This window comes from Schistocerca americana, chromosome 10, assembly GCF_021461395.2.
Source record: "Schistocerca americana isolate TAMUIC-IGC-003095 chromosome 10, iqSchAmer2.1, whole genome shotgun sequence".
NCBI classification, from domain to species: Eukaryota; Metazoa; Arthropoda; class Insecta; order Orthoptera; family Acrididae; genus Schistocerca; species Schistocerca americana.
Genome location: NC_060128.1, coordinates 195335088 through 195360618, shown reverse-complemented (window position 1 = coordinate 195360618; position 25531 = coordinate 195335088). Strand labels below are relative to the sequence as shown.

Genomic DNA, 25531 nt, shown 5'->3' with positions numbered 1-25531 from the left:
GATCACTGTAAGTTCAACGATGTTGGTCCGAGCTGCTGGTGGAGAAAAATTCGGAAATTCGGCAGCTGACGTCTCTCTGTGTGTAGTCAACAACGGTATGTATGGGGTTCGATTCCCAGTCAGCACTGAACTCATCGTCATTATTTCTAGTTCAAACATGCTCACATGTCGCTGCTGGTGTAACAAACCCATATTTAACATTCATTTTCTCTAGAATATAACAACGACAGGTGCCGGGTTGGAGTCCTGGGAAGGAGAAAATGTTTCGTCTCGTCATTTCAGTTAAAACATCTAGCTATTGCCAAGAAAATCCAATATGTCACAGTTGATTGTGCTTCGATAACAATCCGATTAGGTTCTGGGTTCAAATCCCCGTCCAACACATAGCTTTACCTCACAGCATTTCCAGTAAGTTACTTGTGAAGAAGCAATATTTAACATCTCTCGTAGTTCGTTAACAGGGGCAATAGTTGCTGTGTAAGAATTCGTGTCCGTTAAACATGTTTACGTTATGTAATTTGAACTTGATATTTGCTAACTGATACTGTCTAAAATTGAGGTATATCACTCTGTGTATGCCTAGTCAGGAATGACTGTTAGCCTCCGTCAGTCACGAAATTTTTGCTTAGTCTGCATGATCTGGGTTTGAATCCATATGCGGTACGAGACAGTTCGTCATGTTATTTGAAGTTCATACATAGTCTCAACTAGCTGCTCATGAATAACTGAACTTTTTAATGTCATTTTGTGTTAAATAATAAGTACAGTATGTTACTTTCAAGAGGAAATCATGAATACGACGAACTTACTATGTGCATTACCTATCTGACGTAATAATGAGAGTGGTAACATTTCACGTATGTCATTTATTGTAATAAATGTGAGCTTACAAGCCTTAAGGACAGTCTTATCTGTGATAAGGTGTTCTCTGATATTTGTAGTATCGTGGTATTACTTTACACCTTGAGTTATTGCAATACAGAGAAGTGTTTTCTAGTGGTGACTTGTTGGAACCATTTTGAATAGTCAAACGACTGTACCGAGGAGCGATTAGAGGACCTGTTAGACAGCTGCATTATGCGGGTTGCATGCGAATAAGGCAAAATGCAGTTCAGGTCATTCAGATACTGTTGAGTATGACTCTACATAGTTGAGATGAAAAAAAAATGAAAAAAAAATAATACACACACACACACACACACACACACACACACACACACACACACACACACACACACACACACACACCTCCTCTCCTCCTTTCATAAGTATTGATCGATGACAGTTAAACAAAAGATAAATAAAAGGTCAGATAAAATTTCAGTGCTAAAACTGTAGATGTAATATCTACCACACAAGCAATAAGTATGTACCATCAGATGATGAACTACTAGTCAGTTCAAAACCAGTAATGGAATAATAAAAACTAAAGAGCTAAACAAAATGTGACTAGTTGCAGTAATTTAAAGAAACCTTTATTCATCACAGTCTCAGTTATCCTCATCCATAATGGATAGAAGTTTTACTAACTAAAATATGTGAGCTTCCACATGATGGATGTGCATACGGTCCCATTATTCTCTGGAACAAATACTGTTCTGTTTCCCATTTTTTTCTTGAGGTAAAAGCTAGGGATTGCCATTTCACTGTCTCACATTTTGCAAATGGTTACGTCAGTTGGTAATGTGCTGCCTCCACTCCACAGTGTACACTCGATGTGTTCGAACATTTCCCACTTCGTACAGTAAAGCCTTAGCTACAATTAGACTGTCTACTCTTTGCAGATGACATAGCACTACTTGGAAAAGGTATCACTGACACATGAAAGCAACTTTAAATATTGCTGAAAAAAGCAGGGAAAATGGTAATACTAATTTTGTGACCGATATGAAAATAACGAGCTCAAAATTGGCAATGAGAAAGTTTTCCGAGTTAAGGAATTTAGATACTTAGGTGACTGGATCACTGAAAATTGTAATGAAATGGAGGCCACGCAATCAAAACTTTCAGAAAATAAAAAGAGCATTCCAATTAACAAATAATGCTTTTCCTGGAAAGAGACTGAGCCACAAGCACTTAGCGTACCAGGGAAACTTACTCTCCAATACTAAAATTATAAGAACAATGAGAAGTAAAAGAACATAACATTATGAGAAAAAACATACGAGATGGAATACATCACCCAAAACCCTATGCAGAAATTTGAAGGCAAATTCCTAGAATCACACTTACACTGCGCATGTGAAGATTCCAACTCACAGGCCGTGCAGAAGGAATGGGTCAACTCACCAGATTCACATATTCTCGGAATATAATATTACTAGACCCAACTGGCACCAACAAACAGAACAAAGATCTTGAAGAATTATAATCATCAAATTTACAGGATCAAGATGCAATCAGGAAATTCACACAAAAACAGAGTTTTGAGGAAGTGGAGAGAAGGATCGAATGACACGCACAGATGGAGCAACGGATACACGCCCACAAGTTGTACGTGAGGGAGCACCGAGCTGAGAGGAAGATTACAAGTGTCAATTTCACGCACAGCTGAAAGACCTGTTCATTACACGAGAAAAATCAACAGAAGCTTCTTTTTATACCTACTAGAACAAAGAGAAAAATCACATAAACTGTAAGAAAACAAATCACAGTAATACTAATTTTATTTCAGTAATCAAACTACGGAAAATCCACAATGGAATAATGACAATATTATGAAAAGGACACATTACTACTCACCGTGTAATGGAGATGTCTAATCGCAGACAGGCACAACAAAAAGACTGCTAAACAAGTAAGCTTTCTGCCCAACAGCCTTCCTGTGAACTAAACACACGCGCAGACATTCACACAAACACAAATAAGAGACAGTGGTCACACGTGTGCGAGTTGTGTTTGCACGAACGTGCGTGTGTGTGTGTGTGTGTGTGTGTGTGTGTGTGTGTGTGCGCGCGCACTTGCCGTCTCATTCAGAAGAAAGTCTTTTGGTCGAAAGCTTACTTGTTTAGCAGTCTTATTTTGTGCCTGTCTGGGATTCGTCTCCGCTTTATTTTAGAAATGGAATATTTAGGTGTTACAGCACCGAGAGAAGATATCACGTGGGGGCCGACCTTTAATGTCCAGGTCCTCTGCATCCTTGTCCCACCTCCTGACAACAACTTCAGACGTCTTGAAGTCGTACATAAAGCCAGAACGCGGTGCCGTGTCACCCAGCTGGTCAGCTGCACTGCAAGCAGAAAATACTGGGTCAGTGCATAAGTTTGTAGCAGTTTCCCATAAATTTAATAAATGCAACAGACAGACATAACAGAGACCTAAGTCATCATCAATAATAGTGTCTCCTTCACTATTTATGACAGTCCGTCACGGTGGACTTTTCGATTCCGCGACTAGAAACCGTGAGGTTTCGAGGCGAAGAACTCGCCGAGCTACGTCCGGTGCTCCTTTTCACCCGGAAAAGAAATTCCTGGAACATTTTTCGACAGAGAAGGGAAAAGGCAAAAATATGAAGGCACGAGGTCAGGTGAGTAAGGTGGATGTGGACTGACTTCCCAGCCAAATGAATGGAAAGTGTGCTTTGTCAGTGTAGCAGAATGCAAGCAGGCACTATCGTGGACTAGAACCGCTTCACACAGTCTTCCTGGTCACCGTTCCTGGATTGGGTCTGCAAGACCTCTCAGTTCTTGACAATAAATGTCAGCAGTGACGGTAACATCTCGGGGAAGTAATCTGTAGTACACCAAACCGTCACTGTTCCACGAGATACGTAACGTGCACACCACAAGTCTTTGTAAGGAGAGCTGCCACTTTGTTTGACCTCGACCATTCGTTTCTTTTCCTTATTTTAGCATAAAAACACCATTTCTTGTTACCAGGGACTATACCGGATAGGAACGGTCGGTGTTGTTCATGAGCCAACTGGTGAGCTGCACGTATAGCCAGCAGCTGATTTTTGTGATTTTGGCTCAGTACGTGTCGTACCCGTACACTTGAATTTTGAATCTTCCCCAGTGGATGCAAATGTCACACGACGGTGGAACGCTCACAGTTCGTCACACGTGCCAGTTCTCGAGTACACTGACGTGAATCGTCGTGGATTAATGCGTCTGAATGATCTCCGTCAAACCTCGAAGGTCTTCTCGAATGTGGAGAGCCACTAGTGTCAGAACGATCCTCCTCAAAGGGGACTGAACTATTTTCTCGGTGTTCTCTCCCCAATGACATTATCCCCATACACGGCGCAAATGTTTCTGGCTGCATTTGTTGCTGTCACCCCTCTACTGAACTCACACAGAAGAATATGTCGGAAATGATCCAATTTCTCTGCTCGGCACTCTATTTTCTGGCGTAATAAATAAACACGTAGCAACCGCAATACCGACATGCAAAACAAATACATTACAATCTTATGATCCAATTTAGTATATGACTGTAAGCCAATCCAACAGTGACGTAAGAAAACAAAATTTCATAAAATAATTTTTAATGATTTATTTTATGAGTTGGATCCTTATGCCAATGAAATAAGGTAACAGAACATGTAATGACATACACAGAAATAACTCAACGGGAAAAAAGGTAAAACAATAAATGTTGAACAATTAAAAAAAAAAAAAATAATAATAATAATAATAATAATAATATTAACTACAGGAGTCGTACTACACAATATCCACCAGTACATCAACGCAATACAGCTACATCCAAACGTATATATACAACTACAGAAATCTGTAATTATTGATATGTGTTCAATTACCCGAAAGTTCCTAAATGCAATGTAACATATACCGTACAGTTAAAAGGAAGTCACGCTTGATCAAGGTCCGCGTCACTTTCCATTTATAACCAGACATAACATCTGAGAAAGGAAAGAAATAAAAATAATAATAAATAGAATATGCAACAGAATATTTGGACATGACAACCAAAAAAATCTTGATAGTTCAAGTGGCTGCACTGAACAACAATAAACTTCAAAAGAAGTTTTTGGATTTCCATACTCACAAAAAACTGGAGGAAGGTGGTCACACGTTCTGGATCACTACCACCCTGAATGATTGAAAAACTACTGGTAAACTGAAAGTTATGGTGGAAATAGTTATTTATGTGACCCTTAAAAGGCCTAAATCAAGTACACAAGAATACTGACAATAAACAAACACAATATCAAAATTTTCTGCAGTCTGAAGGTCAAGGAGATGGGAAATCATTGGGGAAAGTTTTTTGGTAAATAACCATTTAAGCGTAGATTTGGAATGACTTGTGGAAAATCACATAAAATCCAATGTAGATAAACAGTTAATGCTACTTTTCCGTTTGTTTCAGTAAGTTACTAATACTGTAACAAACACTGGCAGAAATAAAGTTTATTATAACTTACCGTGTACAGATGAAAATGTAAAGTAGGAGCATACACATCTACATCTATACTCTCAAACCACTGTGAAGTGCACGGCAGAGGGTTTGTCCCACTGTACCATTCAGGGTTTCTTCCCGTTCCGTCCACATACGGAGTGTGCAAAGAATAAATATTTGAGCCACTGTATATCTGCCGTAATAATTCTAATCTTGTTCTCGCGAACCTTTTGTGTGCAATATGTGGAGGTTTTAGTATATTCCGAGAGTCATTATTAAAAGCCAATTCTTGAAACTTTGTTAACAGACTTTCTCGGTATAGTTTGCATCCATCTTCAAGAGAGTTCGCGTTTAGTTCCTGTTACACTCTCCCACAGATCAATGAAACCTGTGACAATTGATGCCGCGCTTCTCTGCATACGTGCAATATTCCCCACAAGCCCTATTTGTTACGGGGCCCACACACTCGACCAATTTCCTAGAACGGGTCATACGAGCGATATGTAAGCAATCTCCTTTGTAGACTGACTGCACTCCCCAGTATTCTACCCACGAAGTCTACTACCTGCGTTACCCACAACTGAGCCTGCTCCATTTCATGTCCCTACAAAGTGCTACACCCAGCTATTTGTAGGAGTCGGTCGATTCCAACTGTGACCTATTGATATTATAGTCACAGCATACTAGGTTTTTACATTTTGTGAAGCGCACAATTTTACATTTCTGAATGTATAAAGCACGATGCCAGTCTATGCACCACTTTAAAATCTTACAAGGATCTGAGTGAATATTCATGCAGTTTCTTTCAGACAGTACTTCATTACATATAACCGCATCATCTGCAAACAGCCTGAGGTTACTATTAATATTGTCTGCGAGGTTATTATTATACAAAACATACAGCAAGAATCCCGATGCACTTTCGTGGGGCACACCCGAAATTACTGACGATGACCTTCCATCCGAAACAACACACTGTGAAAGTCATCGATCCAGCCACAAATGCCACTTTATACCTATATGACAATAAGTGTAGGTGTGGCACTGACTCAAATGCTTTTTGGAAATCAAGAAATACTGCATCTAACTAACTGTCTTCATCTGAAGCTTTCAGTATGTCGCGTGAGAGAAGTGCAAATTGGGTATCACATAATATGTTTGATGTTTTCAGAAACGATGTGGGTTGGCATGAAGGTGGTCATTCTGCTCAAGATACCTCATCGTGTTTGAACTCGGAGTATGTTCTAAGATTCTACAACAAATCTGTGTCAAGGATACTGGACAGTAGTTTTCTGGATCACTTCTACTACCCTTCTTGCACATGGGTGTGACCTATGATTTCTTCCAACTACTGAGCACAGTTCAAGGGATTTATAATAGATTATAATCAGAAGATGGGCTAACTCAGCAGGAAACTCAGTGTAGAATCTGATATGAATTCCACTGGGCCCTGGACCTTTGTTCAGTTTTAACACTTTCAGTTGTTTACCAACATTGCTGACTGTAATAGGCACAATCCGTATCACTTCTGGCAGGGGGGCTGCCTTCGTAGTCTTGAAATGAAATGATTGTACCGCATTGTTAGCCGGAAGACCCCATGCGGGGTGTTCGGCCACCGAATTGCAAGTCCTTTCTAGCTGACGCCACTTCGGCGACTTGCGAGTCAATGATGGTGAAATGATGATGAAAGACACACAACACCCAGTCATCTCGAGGCAGAGAAAATCCCTGACTCCACCGGGAATCAAAACCGGGACCCCGTGCGTGGGAAGCGAGAACGCTGCCGCAAGACCACGAGCTGCGGACTCGAATGTTATTGAATTTAGCATATATTAAAATTCAGGAGTAAGTAAAAAAACACATTTTTTTTGTTTTCTCCAAAAACATTCCTGCTCCGAGATACAGGCCTCCGAACACCATTTTAAAGATGCGAATATCAGAAAAATTTTTAAAGTGCTGTATCTCTATAACAGTTCTTGATATTTTGTTAGAGTTTGTTTTATTTTAAAGATAACTGCTGACATTAAATGAAACCTGTTTATTTATCTCCACAACGTGTTTCAAAGGTTTAAACCTCCATCATCAGGTGGATTTACATTTATTAGTACGACATATGTCTGTGGGTTGTGTTACGATTTTTTGGAGGAACATGTGGCACTGTCTAGTGGGAGAAACAAAACACTATTTCAGAACATGATTTTGACAAAAATCAGAATGTATATCTAACAGTAGAAACAAAATAATTAAAATAGAGTTCCTCCAATGGTCACAGGTTCCTTTCACTGTCTTAACACGTCACATGTATACTGTCGTATTTTGTAAACAAATATGGCGTCGGAAAACTATTAGGTGCAAGGCTCATATAGCAGAAGAGAAACATTACCACAAAGTACAAAGAGTATACATCGTAACAACATTATTACAGGATATATTCTAAAGAATTTTACAGAATAAATTTAAAGAATTTTGGGGATCTTTGTTTTCAGATGTTGAACACATGTGTTGTAATAAATATTTCAGGTGGTATATAAATCCGATTTTGTCCAGTTAATATAGCTTGAACTTTATACTCGTTTATACAATAAGGTAACATGTTGCAACTTGTAAGTGCGATAATTATGTTGCCGACAGAGGTAAAATTATACGCAAATAACAACAGAAATGAAAGGCTGGATGCAGAGCGAGAGGAAGAGAACAAGAAAGTGAGAGGGGGGGAGAGAGGGTGGGAGGAGCGATTGGATGAGAGCAAAGTTTCAAAGCAGGGGTTCTTAAGAGTATATCTGTTACATGTAATAACTGCCTAAAGGCTGAGGTAATACATTCGTTAATGCTTCAAATATACAGATGGATGTACAGTTTGTGCCAGTAGTTGATGTACGTATAATTTTAAGCTGACAGAGGGTACAAGCTGTTGGTGTGATGATATATTTGTAAATGAGATTAATCCCTTGTACATTTGGGGGATGTCATGGTAACATAACTAAATATTTATGGTAAATATTAAGGTAGGTAGGTGTGTGTGTGTGTGTGGGGGAGGGAGGGGGGGGGGGAGGGGGGGGTAAAATAATCGAGACCTACAAAACACAGTTGGAAGAAAGGAGAAAACTACAAGAATGACAGAAGGCCAACAAACACTAAAATGGACAAAATCAGACACGAAAACCAAAGAGAGACCAGAGAGACGCGAGAAACAGGGAAAAAGAGATTAAAAACAAGAAAACAGATTACCACGGCTGGCTGACCGTGAGAATAAAAAAGGAGAAGCCAGCCACTCTGCAACACATTAAAACCTCCACACTAAAAGCACTAGGATGGAGGACACAGAGAGACAAAGGGCATGTGCTAAAACTTAGATCAAATGATAAAACCCACCTGCACGAATAAAACGTAAAACTAAATCAGCCGATGAGGCCTTGTCATATAAAATTAGCGGCAACGAGTCCAGTAACCAAAGATTTCGTTGCAAGGCAGTCAAAGTGGGACAGTGCACCAGAATATGAACCACTGTCAACCGGGTGCCGCACCAACACTGAGGCGGGTCTCCAAGTGTGGCCAATGCAGAGCCAGCAGAGGACAACTGATTTCCTGCAAGAGGCCCGCTTGGAAGACTTCCACACATTCGTAGTCTCCTTAATGACACGCAGTTTGTTGTGCATACTGTTATGCCATTCAGTCTTCCAAAGCCGAAAAACTCTACAGCGTAAGTCAGAACGCAGGTCAGGTTCAGAGATGCCCATCTCCAGAAGCAGTTTCCGCATCGCCTGTTCGGATAGCCTGTCGGAAAGTTCGTTGCCTGGGATGCCGACGTGACCTGGGGTCCACACAAACACCACCGAACGACGGGACCGGTCCAGGGTATATACGGACTCCCGAATGGACGCTATCAAATTATGGCGAAGGTAGCACTGGTCGACAGCTCGTAGGCTGCTCGAGGAGTCAGGGGACAGAAGAAACGATTCCCCAGGGCACGAACAGATGTGCTCAAGAGCAAGAGATATAGCCACCAGCTCTGCAGTGAAAATACTGCTGCCAGCAGGCAATGAATACTGTTCAAAATGTCCTCCACAGACATTCGTGAAGCTGACGTGACCGTCAGCCATCAGGCAGTCAGTGTAAACCATTCACAGCCTCGGTACATATCAAGAATCGAGAGGAAGTGACAGGTCCGGGCGAAGCCGCGGCCTAGGTGTGCACCTCGGAGGTGTACACGAATGGACCTCGAGTACAGGTGGTAAAGGCAAGGACTCCAGTTCAGACAGCAGGGACCAAACGCGAACCGCATTCGTGAGCCCTGACCTGGGGCACCGTTGCGGGCGATGAACCACCGTGGGTGGGAAAAGGGGACGGTAATTCGGACGTGCAGGAGAACTACGAATATACGCAACGTAACTGGCGAGCAGTTGTGCACACCTGAGCTGCAGTGGAGGGACTCCAGCCTCCGCCAGGATGCCGGTCGTCGGACGCGTCCTAAAAGCTACCGTCCCTAGTCGAAAGCCACAGTCGTGTACTGGGTGGAGTAAATGCGACAGAAGGTGCCACCGAACCATAAACCGGACTCCTGTAGTCGAGGTGGGATTGAAAAAGCGCTCTGTAGAGCTGCAGCAGTGCAGAGCGATTGCACCCCAGTCGGTGTTGCTCAGGCAGCGGAGGGCATTGAGGTGCTGCCAGCACATCTGCTCAAGCTGACTAAGGTGAGGAAGCAAGTCAATCGGGCGTCATAAACCAGTCCTAAAAATCGATACGTCTCCATTACAGTGAAGGGAACGTAAGTAATGTAAAGTTCTGGTTCCAGACGAACGGTACGACGCCGAAACAAGTGCATAACACAGGACTTTGCAGCCGAAAACTGGAAGCTGTGGGCTAGAGCCCACGACTGCATCTTGTGGATGGCTCCCTGTAGGCGTCGCTCAGCAATGCCAGTACTGGTGCTGCAGTACGAAATGCAGACAGAGAGGGTGAGACGGACAGCCCTACAGCTGCAGCTAGACTGTAAATGGCCACTAAAAATAGAGATACACTCAATACAGAGCACTGCAGGACCCCATTCTCCTGGATATGGGGGGAACTATGGGAGGCACCAACTCGGATATGGAAAGTACGAAGTGACAGGAAATTCCGGATATAAATCAGGAGTAGGTCTCGGAGAACCCACTTGTATAATGTGGTGAGGAGATGATGTCACAAGGTGGTGTCATACACTTTTCGTAAATCAGAAAAGACGGCAACATGGTGTCGGCATCTGGAAAATGCTGTTCGAGGGGCACAAGGTTGTTAGTGGTAGAGCGAATGGTGGAAACTGCCCTGGCACGGAGTCAGTAGGCCATGTGGCTCCAGGACCCGGCCCAATCACCAATACACCATACGAACCAGCTGCTTACAGAGAACTTCGGTGAGGCCGATGGACCAATAGCTATCCACATCGAGCTTGTTTTTGCCAGGTGCGATCGAAAGATGCCGTCACACCAGATCTGGTTGAAGATCACAAAGAGATGTCGCTCGTAGTCAGACGAGAGATGCTTATCAGACAAGAGATGCTTAATCGTCTGATTGTGGATCCGATCTGGCCCAGGAGTTGTGACGGGGCAACGTGCGAGGGCACTGAGGAGCTACCACTCTGTAAATAGGGTGTTACAGAGTTCACTGTGGCGTGTACTGAACGAGAGGACTTTCCCTTCCGTCCGCCATTTGAGAGTGCGAAGGCCCTGGGGGGTAATTCTTCGACGCAAAGGCTCGAGCACAGTGCTCGGCAGTTGCATTTGTGTCAGTACATAACATGCCATTGCTGTTAATCCCAGTAACACCTGATGGGGTCTGGTACCCACAAACACGTCCGATCTTCGTCCAGACTCGGGAAGGTGGCGTACGGCAGCCAATGGTCGAGACGTACCTCTCCCGACACTCCCGTTTCCGTCTTTTTATAAGGTGGCGAACGCAAGCACGAAGTAGTTTAAAAGCAATTAGGTGCTCCAGGGAAGGATGCCGCTTACGTCACTGTAGAGCTCACCGATGCTCTTTACTTCAGCAATTTCCGGCGACCACCGAGGTGCCGACTTTTGCCAGGGGCACCCTAAAGAACGAGGGATCCTGTTTTCGCCACAGAAACGATCGTTCTAGCGACCTGCTCAACTGCCACACCGATGGTCCTTGTGGGAGAGATTCGACGGTGACAGCAGAGGTGAAAGCTTCCCAGTCTGCCTTGTTTAAAGCCCATCTAGGTAGATATCTGGGGGACTGACACTGGAGGAATGACAGGAAGGTGGGAAAGTGGTCACCACCCCGGTCATTGTGGACTCTCCAGTGGACTGATGGGGGAAGTCCTGCACTGCAGAGGGATAAACGGCCAAGTAAGTGCACGAGCCACACTGAAATGTGTGGGGGCCCCAGTATTCAAGAGGCAAAGACCGAGTCGAGATAGGAAAATTTCGACATCTCTACCTTGGCCAGAAAGCACGGTGCCACCCCACAAGGGATTATGGGCATTAAAATCTCCCAAAAGTAAGAAGGGTTTAGGGAGTTGATGAATCAGTGCAGCCAATGTGTTCAGGGGTACTGCACCTTCTGGAGGAAGATATACGTTGTAGGCAGTTATTTCCTGCGTCGTCCTTATCCTGACGTCCACAGCTTCGAGAGGGGTTTGAAGCGGTACAGGTTCACTGCATACTGAGTTCAGGACATAGACACAAACTCCACCTCCGTCCAAATCCAGCAAATTTCACATGCAGCATGTGAAATTTGCTGGATTTGGACGGGTTACTCCTGTAACTGAAATATCAGATCTGAAGATGTTTCTGAATGAACCGAAACCGGTCATATGAATAAAAAATTTTGCAATCAAGACTGATTATAAGTAACATTATAAAATCACTGATTGCTGTTATCCCAATCAGACATTATGTCTGTTTTTGCAAACCTACTTAAATGTCAAAATCGGTGCAGCCATTTGGCTGCAATCAGTTGTTGAAGTTTAGTTATTTTTGCCAACCAAGCTAAAAATTTGGGTCCAATGCCTGTAACTCAAAAACGGATACTCCAAATGCAAAATATCCAGGTATCAAAGCTGTAGAGCTTGAAATTTTGTGTTACAAAAGCATCTAGTTTTACCACTTTTTGGCACTATTAAGCATTTACACACTTGAAAACCAAAGTAATTCCATTTTGTTGTTTTTTGTAAACCATAGTTATGCAGTGAACTGAATTTCCAACAGGAAGATATAAATCTGTCCCACCTTCGACTGTAGAGGTATCTGTAGATCTGTCTCGACTGGCGTGTCGTAAACACCCGAGGCTGGCATCCCTTCTGTTCCTTTGTTATTGTTTCCGTGTTAGCCGTGCCTAGCAGCCTTCCTGCGTTGTGTGAGGGATGCGTCCAAAACTATTTGTATAGAGCAAAATTCTCGTTTCTTCGTTTGAGTTTAATTACGTTGTGAGGTCAGTGCATTTAAAATGAGTGCTCCAGATTGTGTGGAGATGCGTTTTATGTGCAACGACAATTTTGGAGATCGTAATGCGGTTCAATTGAAACAGAAAGGACTGGAAATGCTACTACAGTCCGGTAAGGATAGGGAAATCGCAGCACATCGTAAGTTATTAACTGGTCTGGCTGAAGCTGAAGTATACAGTGCTTGTTGGAAGAAGTACAATAACCCAAAACTTATTAGATCGTCTCTGCCGAACGGCCCTGCAGCGTCAAGTGTCAGATCTCCGATCGTACGAGAAAGTATTTTATTTTAATAAACACTGCCTTTTTTGGGGCGAGGAAATTGATGCTAATTGAGAGAAACTTAGCAGACTTACCAATGCGATATGAAATATTGTTCATAAAGTGATAAAACTTGAATTAAGAAATAATGTTACTGGGGTAGTTGAATGGCGAGGTGATGACTGGGCTCGCAGTACTGTACATATACGTGATGAAGACCTTTGTGCCGAAGATGCTCAATATCGTAGGTTTTGTAAGAGAGATTTTTACTGACCAGTCAGAAGTGGAGAAAAACTAGGTGGTCCTGTATCCACACAGACAGATGAAGCAATGGAAATGATTTCTTCCTACATCAAACAATCAGAAGAGTGGCAGTTTAGTTTGCAGGAGTTGAAGGAGCAAACAAAATGGCTGGGAGGGAGATGTAGAGACCACAAAAAAACAAACTCTTCTGGAAGTATGGAAAAGAAATAATGACTTGACAGACATAAGAGCAGCACAGTAATGTGTTTCAAAAGTACAGGTTATGAGATACTGTCTTATAGTTTCTATTACAGCAAGCTATCAGATTCACGAGAAGAGCATCTCAGAATTATACGTGCTGCTGCAGGTGAACATCACGCGGATATCCTTACACTTGTCTACGGTATTCGTACATCGCAGTGCTCCCCGCCTGATGATTTATTGTTAGCTGTCCAATCAACCAGAGATCACTGAATCATTGCTCCATTTCTTTTAATTGTTGGTTTTGAAAAACAAAAGAAGGAACTCTAGACAAAGGGAAAAAAGGGTGTTGCTTTGTCACATGCAGTGATTTTTTGCAGTAATGAGACGCTCATTTCTATATTTACTATTGATTGGGCTCAGCACATTCATGTACAAAAGATTTGGATCAAGACTTATATTCTACATCCTTTGTGCAACTGAATTCGCAGCTCTCTATATGGAAGCTTTCCTATTTCAGATGTCCTCAACTGTACGGTCTGAGCATCCTAACGTTACAAGTGAAGAATTCATCCAATTCATCTTCAATAACACCATTTTAATATCTGCACAACTAACAGGTTGAATATTTTCCATTCCATGAGAGAAATTGTGCCAGTCACTTGTGGTCTCCCTTCTCTCTTTGCTCCGTGCCTTTCACTGATCTTTCCTCTTCTTTCTTCCTTCTTCGTACCGCGGCTATATCTCTGGGTTTTCAATGCAGAAATGTAGTGGGAAGGGGGCACATGTGTGTGGTGGTTGACGATATCGTAGTGCTGTGAGGGAGCGTCACTCGTGCCTCTGGTTTGAGAAGAGTGACGACTGAAGTACGAACATTTCTCAAAAGAAAAACAGGCATCTGCTCTCTTTTCTTTTAAACCTATAAATAGTAGCATACTAAACCGAATAAGTGCGACACCATTGATGAAGTTTCAACCTCGAAAGAAGTTTATTAATACCAATAAGCTGAAATTTAAAAAAAGCTCATCCAATCCAGAAGTCACTCACAGTTAGAGTAAGTAGTTTTTAATGTGTGTGTAGTGGTCACTGATACTTAAAAGATCATTTCAGTAATTCTATCACTGTCCGTTTATTAGTTGCTAAGCAACGTATTTACAAGCTGACTTCCACAATGATTAATATTTGTCGTATCCCGACAGTAAATCGCTTCTCGCTTGCTATAAGCTTCAAGACGATTACTATGCCACTCATACAAGTCTTTGATAGTTATTATCAAGCTAATGTCCATAAATTGCAGTTAATGTTACTGAATTATACACACGACGATAACGCCCGATATCCAGCCGCTTATCTTAAACTCCGCACTGATATTTCGAGAATTCGCACGCGATTTGTTTGCATCAAAGTCGGGCCGTGGTTCTCTAGAATAATTTTTAAATCTACTCCGGGTTATAAATTAACAATTCTATGACCATTCATGAAAGTTACAGAAGATCCGCACTCAACGACTACTTGATCGCGCACTCGAGCAACTCGGAAGTTTTTGTTCTTACAAAGAGAAAACATATCATGCATAATGCAATAATATCTAAACATATTTATATCTCATTAAAATTCATTACCTATTAAATGTTGTACATAATTAAATTTTTCACTCTGCAAATAATCAAAAAAAATTAGAAATGAATTACATGTATAAAAAATCTCAAGTTGATACGACGTCGTGGGTCACTACTTATTTCGACTCCCCTACACTCACGTGACGCAAAGTAGATCCGACTATATTGGACATACTCATGTAATGCTACACACTCCCTGCCAGCTATGGAATATGACAAGTACATTGATTGGGAAAGACGACGTTCAACTTCTGAATTTTTGTCTACGGTTGGTGTACCTAAGCTGATCACCTATCAAAAAGCAAATGATGTCGGCTTACACAGTATTATCATAAGGCATCTCAATTTCGACGACCATGAGGGCTTTGAAGGTATGAGTGGAAAAAATTCACTAACGTGCCAAAATGGAATAGATTCGTGGAAAAAGCCACAAATCACCAACAGTCGGATCATTCAAGAACAACATGCCTCTCGTTCTTAAATTATGCTCCATCTTTGTATGACACAACATATAAATCTCTTCTAACAGCATTGAAAGAAGCATAAAACATGCTGGCGCTTCGTCACTTTCGATGGATATTGTAAGAAGTGAAGGCACTGATTTAGAACATGACATTGTACAATTGGGTGAGTTACACCTTGTAATGTCCTCCTTACAGTGCACCGAGTTAATAATGGCAGGAAGTGGCATCGGAGACTCACTGTCCACAACACTTGCTGAAAACAGTTTGGATAAAGTTTGGAGTCAGCATGCGTACACTTGTGCAGTAACAACGCATGCACTGTTTCATACGGTATTGTCATGTTAAATCTTTCAGAAGACTGAGTTCAAAGGAGATGAAATGAAAATAACTTAGAAACTGTTGCTTCCCCATTACAGACCATCAGTATTCAAATGTCATTAAAACGAAGATTACATAAATACGATAACCGAGTTCGAAAATGTGATTTACAGCATTGAGGCAAAGGAGAAACAGCTACATTACAGGTTAAATATTATCACACGGTTACACAAAACAGTTCATTGAGGCATAGCGTACTAAGAACTGGAATCTGCATTTAAACACCATTAAGAAAATGCTACTATACTTTCCATGCTGCCAGTCATTTCCTGTACACTAAAAGTACTCACCTTTACTTACAAGAGACGCTCACAATGGAAGACCGAACGGATGCCGCTGAATTCGACAAATTTACAACTGAAGGCTACTTCACCATCAGACAAAGTGATTATTTTTGGCATGGTGTACGGTCTGATACGACAACAGAACAAACTTTAATGAAGACAATGAAAAACGGGTGACTTACAGACTTTGGTTTTCAGATTCTGTGCTCACTCAGTGGACATCACGGATGGCATCCTACGGGGTGTTTGATCAAAAAAACTGAAGAATTCTGTGATACACCATCAGGAACGAGTGAGCAGCATGTGGATTTAAGAACTTCGCACAGAGATAGAAATGCAGCAGACAGTGGCAAACTGAATAATTGGCTGTTAAAACGTCCACCTTTTCCAAAATGTAATGCGCTTATGTCAATAAGCAGTGGAGTAATTGGTGATGAATCGGTAAACTGTCATGAGGCATTAGTAGAAGGAATTAAGGGGACCACCAGACTTAAAAGAGAGAACTTTAAGAACGTCCCAGTTCAATGCAACCTCAAGGTTGTAATACTTGCATCCTGTACAACAACTTGCACTTCCACAAACCGGGAGGAGTGTGGTACACCAATAATTCTATCAATTTCGATTCTGCAGCTGCCCTTTTTAACTGTCTCGACATTCTATTTTTTTGGCCAAAGAAAAGGGAAATTACTACATCTTACGCAGCAACGGCCACACCTCAAAGTGCGAGTTCTCGAATTTGCTAAACCCTCAGTCTCCCAAGAAGTAACAGCAGGGGCAGGAGAACAGCTAATGTTAGCAGTATACAGGAATTCCAGCTGTGCGAGTACGAACGAGCTCAGGTACCAGGTACGAGCTTTTTGTAAAATGTGCTCCGAGGAAATCTTTCAAACCTTCACGGACACGGCACGGTCACACTCGCTCGTCGTGATCCTACTGTCGACTGGACTCGCCGCTGCAGAAGAAAACTGATTCGTGTCAGTGGAGCTGGAAGAACAATTTTGAGGCTCATTTGCTGTGACAATGGCAAAAGATGCGGCACTACACGCGCTACCGAGGACGATTTCCTGCGCAGGCAATATGAGGCGCGCAGCACTACGCGGAGGTCACAAATCCAGACTGAACTGCTCGTCGATGTTCAAACAGTGTTGTGACTTATCTTGTGAGAGGTTGGTTTCTACCAGTTTTTCCATTTTTCTTATAACACCTCATAACCGAAGAGTAGTTTTTGCCTAGTTTTATGTTCTTTACTTAATTGCAATATTTTTGAAACTCGTGTACAGCAGGGCGGCCACTGCGTGCCTGGCGTGTGGGCCGAGGCTCGGCTTTGCTTTGCTCGGTCCTCCACGCTGCAACATTTGACTGCTGTGTGTCAACTTTAGGTTGGTACAACTATCTCCAGTTTGGCACAATCGTCGTGTCGGCACTGTTTACCCTTCACTGTCTGTACGTGGTACAGAGGATTCACAGGTCCAGAGGCTATTTGCACAAAAAGATATGGTCTAGTTATTTACATTCACTACTGGCGCTTAAAACTGCTGTACCAAGAAGAAATGCAGGTGATAAACGGGTATTCATTAGACAAATATATTATACTAGAACTGACATGTGATTACATTTTCACGCAATTTGGGTGCATAGATCCTGAGAAATCAGTACCCAGAACAACCATCTCTGGTCTAATAACAGCCTTGATACGCCTGGGCATTGCATCAAACAGCGCTTGGATGGCGTGTAGAGATACAGCTGCCCTTGCAGCTTTAACACGATACCACAGTTCATCGAGAGTAGTGACTGGCCTATTGTGACGAGCCAGTTGCTCGGCCACCACTGACCAGACGTTTTCAATTGGTGAGAGATCTGGAGAATGTGCTGGCCAGGGCAGCAGTCGAACATTTTCTGTATCCAGAAAAGCCCGTTCAGGACCTGCAACATGCGGTCGTGCATTATCCTGCTGAAATGTAGGGTTTCGAAGGGATCGAATGAAGAGTAGAACCACGGGCCGTAACACATCCGAAATGTAATGTTTACTGTTCAAAGTGCCGTCAATGCGAACAAGAGGTGACCAAAACGTGTAACCAATGGCACCCCATACCATCACGACGGGTGATACGCCAGTATGGCGATGACGAATACACGCTTCCAAATATAGTATCCTAAGACTATAATATCAACTAATCACTGTTGGTATTAGCCAACTCATACAAATATCTGGATGTAGCACTCTGTAGGGATACGAAATGGAATGATTACGTAGATTCAGTCACGGGTAAAGCAGGTGGTAGACTTCGGTTTATTGGTAGAACACTGGAGAACTGCAATCAATCTACAAAGGAGATTGCTTACAAATCACTTGTGCAATCGGTTCTAGATTATTGCTCAAGTGTGTGGGACCCATACCAAACAGGCCCACCAGGAGATATTGAATGTATACGGAGAAGGGCAGCAGGAATGGCCACAGGTTGGTTTAATCCGTGGGAGAGTGGCTCAGAGATGCTGAAGGAACTGAACTGGACGGCTCTTGAAGACAGACATCAACTATCCTGAGAAAGTCTGTTAACAAAGTTTCAAGAAGAGGCTTTAAATGATTACTCTAGGAATACACTACAACTCCCCGCATACCGCTCCATAGGGATCGTGAGTATAAGATTAGAATAAGTATTGCATGCACAGAGGCAATCAAACAATCATTCTTCTTGTGCTCCAAGTGTGAATGGAATGGGAAGAAACAGTAATAACTGGTACAATGGGATGCACTCTCTGCCATGCACCTCACGGTTATTTGCAGAGTACAGATATAGATGTAGACTTCGGAAACAACAGTAACATTCATAAATATAATACTAAAGCCAGAAATTATTTACATTACACTCCATGCAGTGTTAGTGTTGGAACAGAAAGGAAACATGCCAACCCCTTGTCTTGCCCCCCCCCCCCCTCTTCCACTCACACCAGTCCACCTGCCAGACAGTAATTCTGACATAGCGTATCCAGCTAGCACTAGGAATACACTACAACTAGGGGGGCGCAGACATCTGCATCCACACTCTGCAAACCACTATGAAAAGCACGGCAGAGGGTACATCCCACTTGCCAGTTATCAGGATTCCTTCCTAAGCCGCTCACATATGGAGCACAGAAAGAATGACTGTTTGAATGCCTCCGTGCATGATGTAATAATTCTAATCTTGTTCTCATGATGCCTATGTGAGCTATACCTTGGGGGATGTAGTATATTCCTTCAGCCGTCATATTAAAACAGTTCTTAAAATTTTGTTATCTGCCAGTTCAGTTTCTTCAGCATCTCTGTGACACTTTCCCACAGGTCAAACAAACTTGTGACCATTCACGCCATCCTTCTCTGTATACATTCATTCAATATCCCTTGCTAGTCCTGTTTGGTATGGATCCCACAAGTGATTTGTAAGCAATCTCCTTTGTACACTGACTGCACTTCCCCAGTATTCTACTAATTAACCGAAGCCTACCAACTGCTGTATCTACAGCGGTACTTCGCAAATCGCACTCGAGTGCCCGGCAGAGGGTTCATCGAACCACCTTCACAATAGTTCTCTATTATTCCAATCTCGAACATCGCGCAGAGAAAATGAACACCTATGCGAGCTCCGATTTCTCTTATTTTATTATGACGATTGTTTCTCCCTATGCGGGTCAGCGTCAACAAAATATTTTTGCATTTGGAGGAGAAAGTTGGCGATTGAAATTTTGTGAGAAGATCGTACCACAATGAAAAACAGCTTTGTTTTAATCACGTCTACCCCAAATCCTGTATCGTGTCAGTGACACTCTCTCCCCTATTTCACGATAATACAAGATGTGCTGCTCTTCTTTGAACTTTCTTGATATACTCTGTTAATCCTATCTGGCAAGGATCCCACACAGCAAAGCAGTACGAGTGAGCATAGAGTAGGCAGTCTCTCTAGTAGATTTGTTACATATTCTAAATGTTCTGCCAATGAAACACAGTCTTCGGTTTGCCTTCCCCACAACATTTTCTGTATGTTCTTTCCAATTTAAGTTGTTTGTAATTTTAATTCCTAGGCATTTGGTTGAATTCGCAGCCTTCCGATTTGACAGCTTTATTGTGTAACCGAAGTTTGACGGATTCCTTTTAGCTCTCACGTGGATGACCTCACATTCTTCGTTACTTAGGGGCAATTGCCAATTTTCGCACAATTCAGATATCTTTTCTAAATCATTTTACAATTTGTTTTGCTTTTCTGATGACTTTACTAGATGATAAATTACAGCATCATCTGCAAAATAAAAACCTATGACGTCTGCTCAGATTGTCTCCTAAATCATTTTTATAGATAAGGAACAGCAGAGGGCCTATAACACTACCTTGGGGAACGCCAGAAATCACTTCTGCTTTACTCTACAACTTTCCATCAATTACTACACTCTGTGACCTCTCTGACAGGAAATCACGAATCCAGTCACATAACTGAAACGATATTCCATAAGTATGCGTTTTCACTACAAGCCACTTGACTAGTGCCGTGTAAAAAGCCTTATGGAAATCTAAAAATACAGAATCAATTTGAAAACCCTTGGCAATAGCACTCAACTCTTCATGTGTGTATTTGAAAAACCTTGGCAATAGCACTCAACTCTTCATGTGTGTATAGAACTAGTTGTGTTTCACAATAATGATGTTTTCTAAATCTGTGTTGACTGTGTGTCAATAGACTGTTTTCTTCAAGGTAATTCATAATGTTTGAACACACTATATGCTACAAAATCCTGCTGCATAACGGCATTAAATATATGGGCCTGTAATTTAGTGGATTACTCCTGCTGCCTTTCTTTACATACAATTGTGCCTATGTGATTATTCCATTTCATAGCCCCGCAAAGTTTTACACCCAGACATTTGTACAAGTTGGCCAATTCCAACACTGACTCACTGATATTGTAGTCATCAGATATTACAATTTTTCATATTATGAAGTGCACAGTTGTACGTTTCTGAACATTTAAAGCAAGCTGCCAATCTTTGCACAACTTTGAAATCCTATCAAGATCTGACTGAATATTTATGCAGATAGTACTTCATTATAGACAGCTGCAAACAGTCTGAGGTTGCTATTAACATTGTGTACAAGGTCATTAATACACAGCATGAATAGCAGGGATACCAACATAATTCCCTGGGGAACACCTGAAGTTACTTCTATAACTGACAATGACTCTCCATCCAATATAACATGCTGTGTCCTCCCTACCAAAAACTCCCGAGTCCAGTCACAAATTTTACTTCATATCCCATACGATAGTCCTTTCGACAATAAGCATAGGTGTGGTACCGAATCAACCACTTTTCAGAAATCGAGAAATACTGGACATACATGATTGCCACGATTCAAAACTTTCCGTATGTCGCGTGAGAAAAGTGTGAAATAAGTTTCACAGGATCGTTGCCTTCGTAATCTGTGCCAGTTGTCATGGAAGAGGTCATTGTGTTTGACATACATTATTATGTTAGCACTCAACTCTTCATGTGTCATAAGATTCTACAACAAATATATGTCAAAGACACTGGCTGGTAGTTTTGTCAATCACTTCTACCACCCTTCCTGCAGATGGGTGTGACCTGTGCTTTTTCCAAGAACTGGGCACGGTTTTCTGTTTGAGGGATCTGTGATGGATTATAGTTAGAAGAGGAGCTAACTTAGTTGGGAATTCAGGGTAGAAGCCGATAGGGACTCCGTGCTGGAGCTTTGCTGATGTTCAACAATTTCAGCTGTTTCTCAACGCCACTGACACTAATACTGATTCCACCTTCCTTTTCAGTGGTACAAGGATTAAATTGAGGCAATTCTCCTGGGTTTTCCTGTGGAAAGGAACATTTGAAAGCAGAGTTAAGGATTTCAGCTTTTTCTTTGTGCCCTCAATTTCAGTTCCCATCTTATTTGCTAGAGACTGGTCACTAACAGAATAACTCAATACTTCTGCTTTTCAGTGGGTGATCTCTATTACTCCTATAGATATTTAGTCTCTCTCTCTCTCTCTCTCTCTCACTTACACACACACACACACACACACACACACACACACACACACACACACAGTTGGGGTGGGGGATTACACACAAAGAAGGTATAGGTCAGTTGTCAATGTAACTTCATACACATATGCATTATCGGTGGGCATGTCTACCTGTAACAGGTAGAATGGCCATTAGAGTGCATTAACATCGTTTGCATTTAGTGTTGTTTCCACGCCCAGTAGGCTTACGCAACGCACACGAACAGTGTCAGATGTCGAGTGCTCACTGTCGAGGGCACAGCCACATACTCTAGTGAGACAGCATTATCACCACCTGACAGATTTTGAAAGGTGCTCACTGTACGTCTCCATCTGGCTGGCTGCTCGAATAGTTTAGTATACAGATGTGTGTCGCATAGGGATTTGAAAATGGTCCGATGGCGACAACAGAGGATTACCACGTCGTCCACCCGGCACACCAAAAACCCTTGACACTTGCCACCGAGAATGAGTAATCGATTCCCTGCAAAATTCTTTGTCATCCCAAAACCACTGGTCGGAGACTAGATGCAGCCGGACTATGGAATTATTATTTCACGTGTAGGCTGCTCTTAACTCTACAACACAAATGACTGCATTTGGAGGCGCTTCGTGACCGGGAACCACAGATTGCTGCTAGTCAGTGGTGTCACACTGGGTGCACTGACCAGTCGGGATTCTGCATTACCCCAGAGGACTGCTGCCGGTGAGTATAACAGTGACCTGGGGAGAGGTCTCAGTCTTCCTGTGTTTCAGAGATGCACAACAGTGCTACTCCTGCCACAATGCTGATGGCACAAATGGTACGTCACGAACATCCTGTGAACTAAGGTGTTACCTCTCGTGGAGCAGTATTGTGGGGCCTTTTTTAAACGGGACAATGTTTGTCCACACAGGGCATTAGTCCCTACGAAATGTCTGCACGATGTCAAGGTATTGCGTCGGCAGCCGGGAAGAGTCCCAAATCTGGCGAGCCCGGATATCGTTTCTGCCCTAGTGCCTAAAATGGAATACAAAAAATGCACACAGGGGACCGACAAACCGAGCGAGGTAGTCAAAAGCAATGGGACTGAGGATTGTCCACAATGAGATAAAGACATCGAATACCACTGGGGACTGGAAAGTGCCAGAAGGCACGGTGCAGGAGACTGACACTATTTTGGGGTTTGTGTCGGTTCACCCTTCCCAGATGCCAGCAGAGAAACTTTGCCTTATTTTTCTCTCTCCAGCTCATATCCAACCAGCTGAGAACTCCAGAAAAGTTTCAAGGATTCTGAACTCGATTTCAGCATGCCATCTTGGTCCATTATACACTAGCTCTGGCCTACCGTACTGGAAAATTAAAGTTGGAAGAAGAAAATCCTGAATAGTCCTCACTATGCCCACTAAAATGGTTCGTATCGTGATAGTAACAAAATAATATATTTGAAGATAAATATATTACAAGATGAAATACACAAACAACCGCTGATTATAGAATTACAAAGCAAATACGTGTAAGTTTGTACGAGCTCACAAAAAACATTATTCAACAGTTTCTTGATTATTTTAATGTAACTTATTGTAACTGATGTTTTTAAACACCCTGCAACGCTGTCTTTAATGATTTAAATCATAAAACTGTATACCAGTTACATTTTTCATGCATAGTGCAATGCATTTCAGAAATCTATTCCACTTACCAAAGTACAACTATTTGCCAAATAGTTTACCACATGAAACTTACTGACAGATTAAAGCTGTGTCCTGGAACAAGACTCGAACTCGGGACCTTTGTCTTTTGCGGGCAAGTGCTCTGTTGACAGAGCTACCCAAACACAGCTCTTGATCCCTCCTCACAGCGCTGTATCTTAAGAACTTCACAGAAGTTCTCCTGGAAAAACACGCAGGAGCAGCACTACTGGACGAAAGGATACTGTGGAGATATCGCTTAGCCGTGGCCAGGGGGATGTTTCCAGAGTGAATCTTTCACTCTGCAGCAGACTGTGTGCCGATATGAAATTCCCTCGCAGATTAAAACTTTGTACCTGACTGAGCTTCAAACAATGGATCTTTGCCTTTTGCGGGCAAGTGCTCTGCAGACAGAGCTATGCAAATAAGACTGGCAACCCATCCTCGTAGCTTCACTTACGCCGGAACCACATCTCCTGGCTTCCACAATTTGGTAGAGCAGTTTTCCCAGTAAAGGCAAAGTTCTCAAGTTCGAGTCTCAGACTGTCACACAATTTTAAACTGCCATTAAGTTTCATTAGGTAAACTTTTTGGCAAATAATAGTATTTGGTAAAGGAAACAGATTTCTGAAACACAAGTGTGCTGTCCTTGACAAATGTCACTGGTGCAGTTTATTATTATTTATATTTGGGAATATTAGTTGTGAAGGTAGGATTAATGGAGGAGCTAAACAAAATTATACACATTTCAACATAAATTCATCTAGACCTATGTTATTTTGTCAAAAACTGACATTCCGAGCCTCTGGCTGTGTACAAAATATAAACTGAATCTTACATAGAAGATATCAGCGACCAGCCACTTTTTACAATGCTAATTATTTAATTAAATAGTGCCATTACCGTTTTGGAACATTATAGGTCCATCTTCAAGTGGCTAGTTCATTTTAAGATACATTTTACATTAGCTTTCACTTTTTTGTTTACCGAATAATGAAATTTCCTTGGGGGTGGTAGTGCGGTTGAAAAATCTGCGGCACCACCAGCCCAAAGAAATTTCATCATTTGGGAAAACAAAAAGTAAGCCAGCCTGCACCACCAAATACATCTGTGCTTTTAATACTGAAGTCAAAACGGGCACTCTTGTACACTGGCAAACTAGAACATCAAAACCTCCTCCTGTAGCGGGGCATCTCTGAAGCAGTTCAATGCTACAGGAGGAGGTTTCGACGTTCTAGTTTGCCAGTGTACAAGAGTGTGAATACAATTGACTTTAATGCTGGTGATTCTGGTGTTGGTAGCACTGCTCAAGAAGAGTTACTGCATGGCCCTATAACATTTGTTTGGGCCCGTTTTGACTTCAGTATTAAAAGTACAGAAGTATTTGGTGGTGCAGGTTGGCTTACTGTTGCGCTTGTTCGTACCGGTGATGCTAAAAGGCCTGGCCTTGAGTCATTTGTTGAGAGGGACATTACTTCATTTCGTACATGGAATATTTATGAGGTACCTAATAAGTCATATGGTACTTCATGGTTCAAAAATTCGCTACAGATCAGTCAGTTT

The 25531-nt window shown here is 42.2% G+C and overlaps 1 protein-coding gene across 1 annotated transcript in view; it reads right to left on the bottom strand.

Moving 5' to 3' along the window:
* The window catches only part of LOC124552601 (protein AAR2 homolog), a 108008-nt gene that overhangs the window by 81515 nt on the left and 962 nt on the right, over positions 1–25531 (bottom strand). Inside the window, exon 2 of the mRNA XM_047126927.1 lies at positions 3114–3229. Within this exon, the coding sequence (XP_046982883.1) occupies positions 3114–3229 (116 nt within the window). The remainder of the gene's footprint in view (positions 1–3113; positions 3230–25531) is intronic.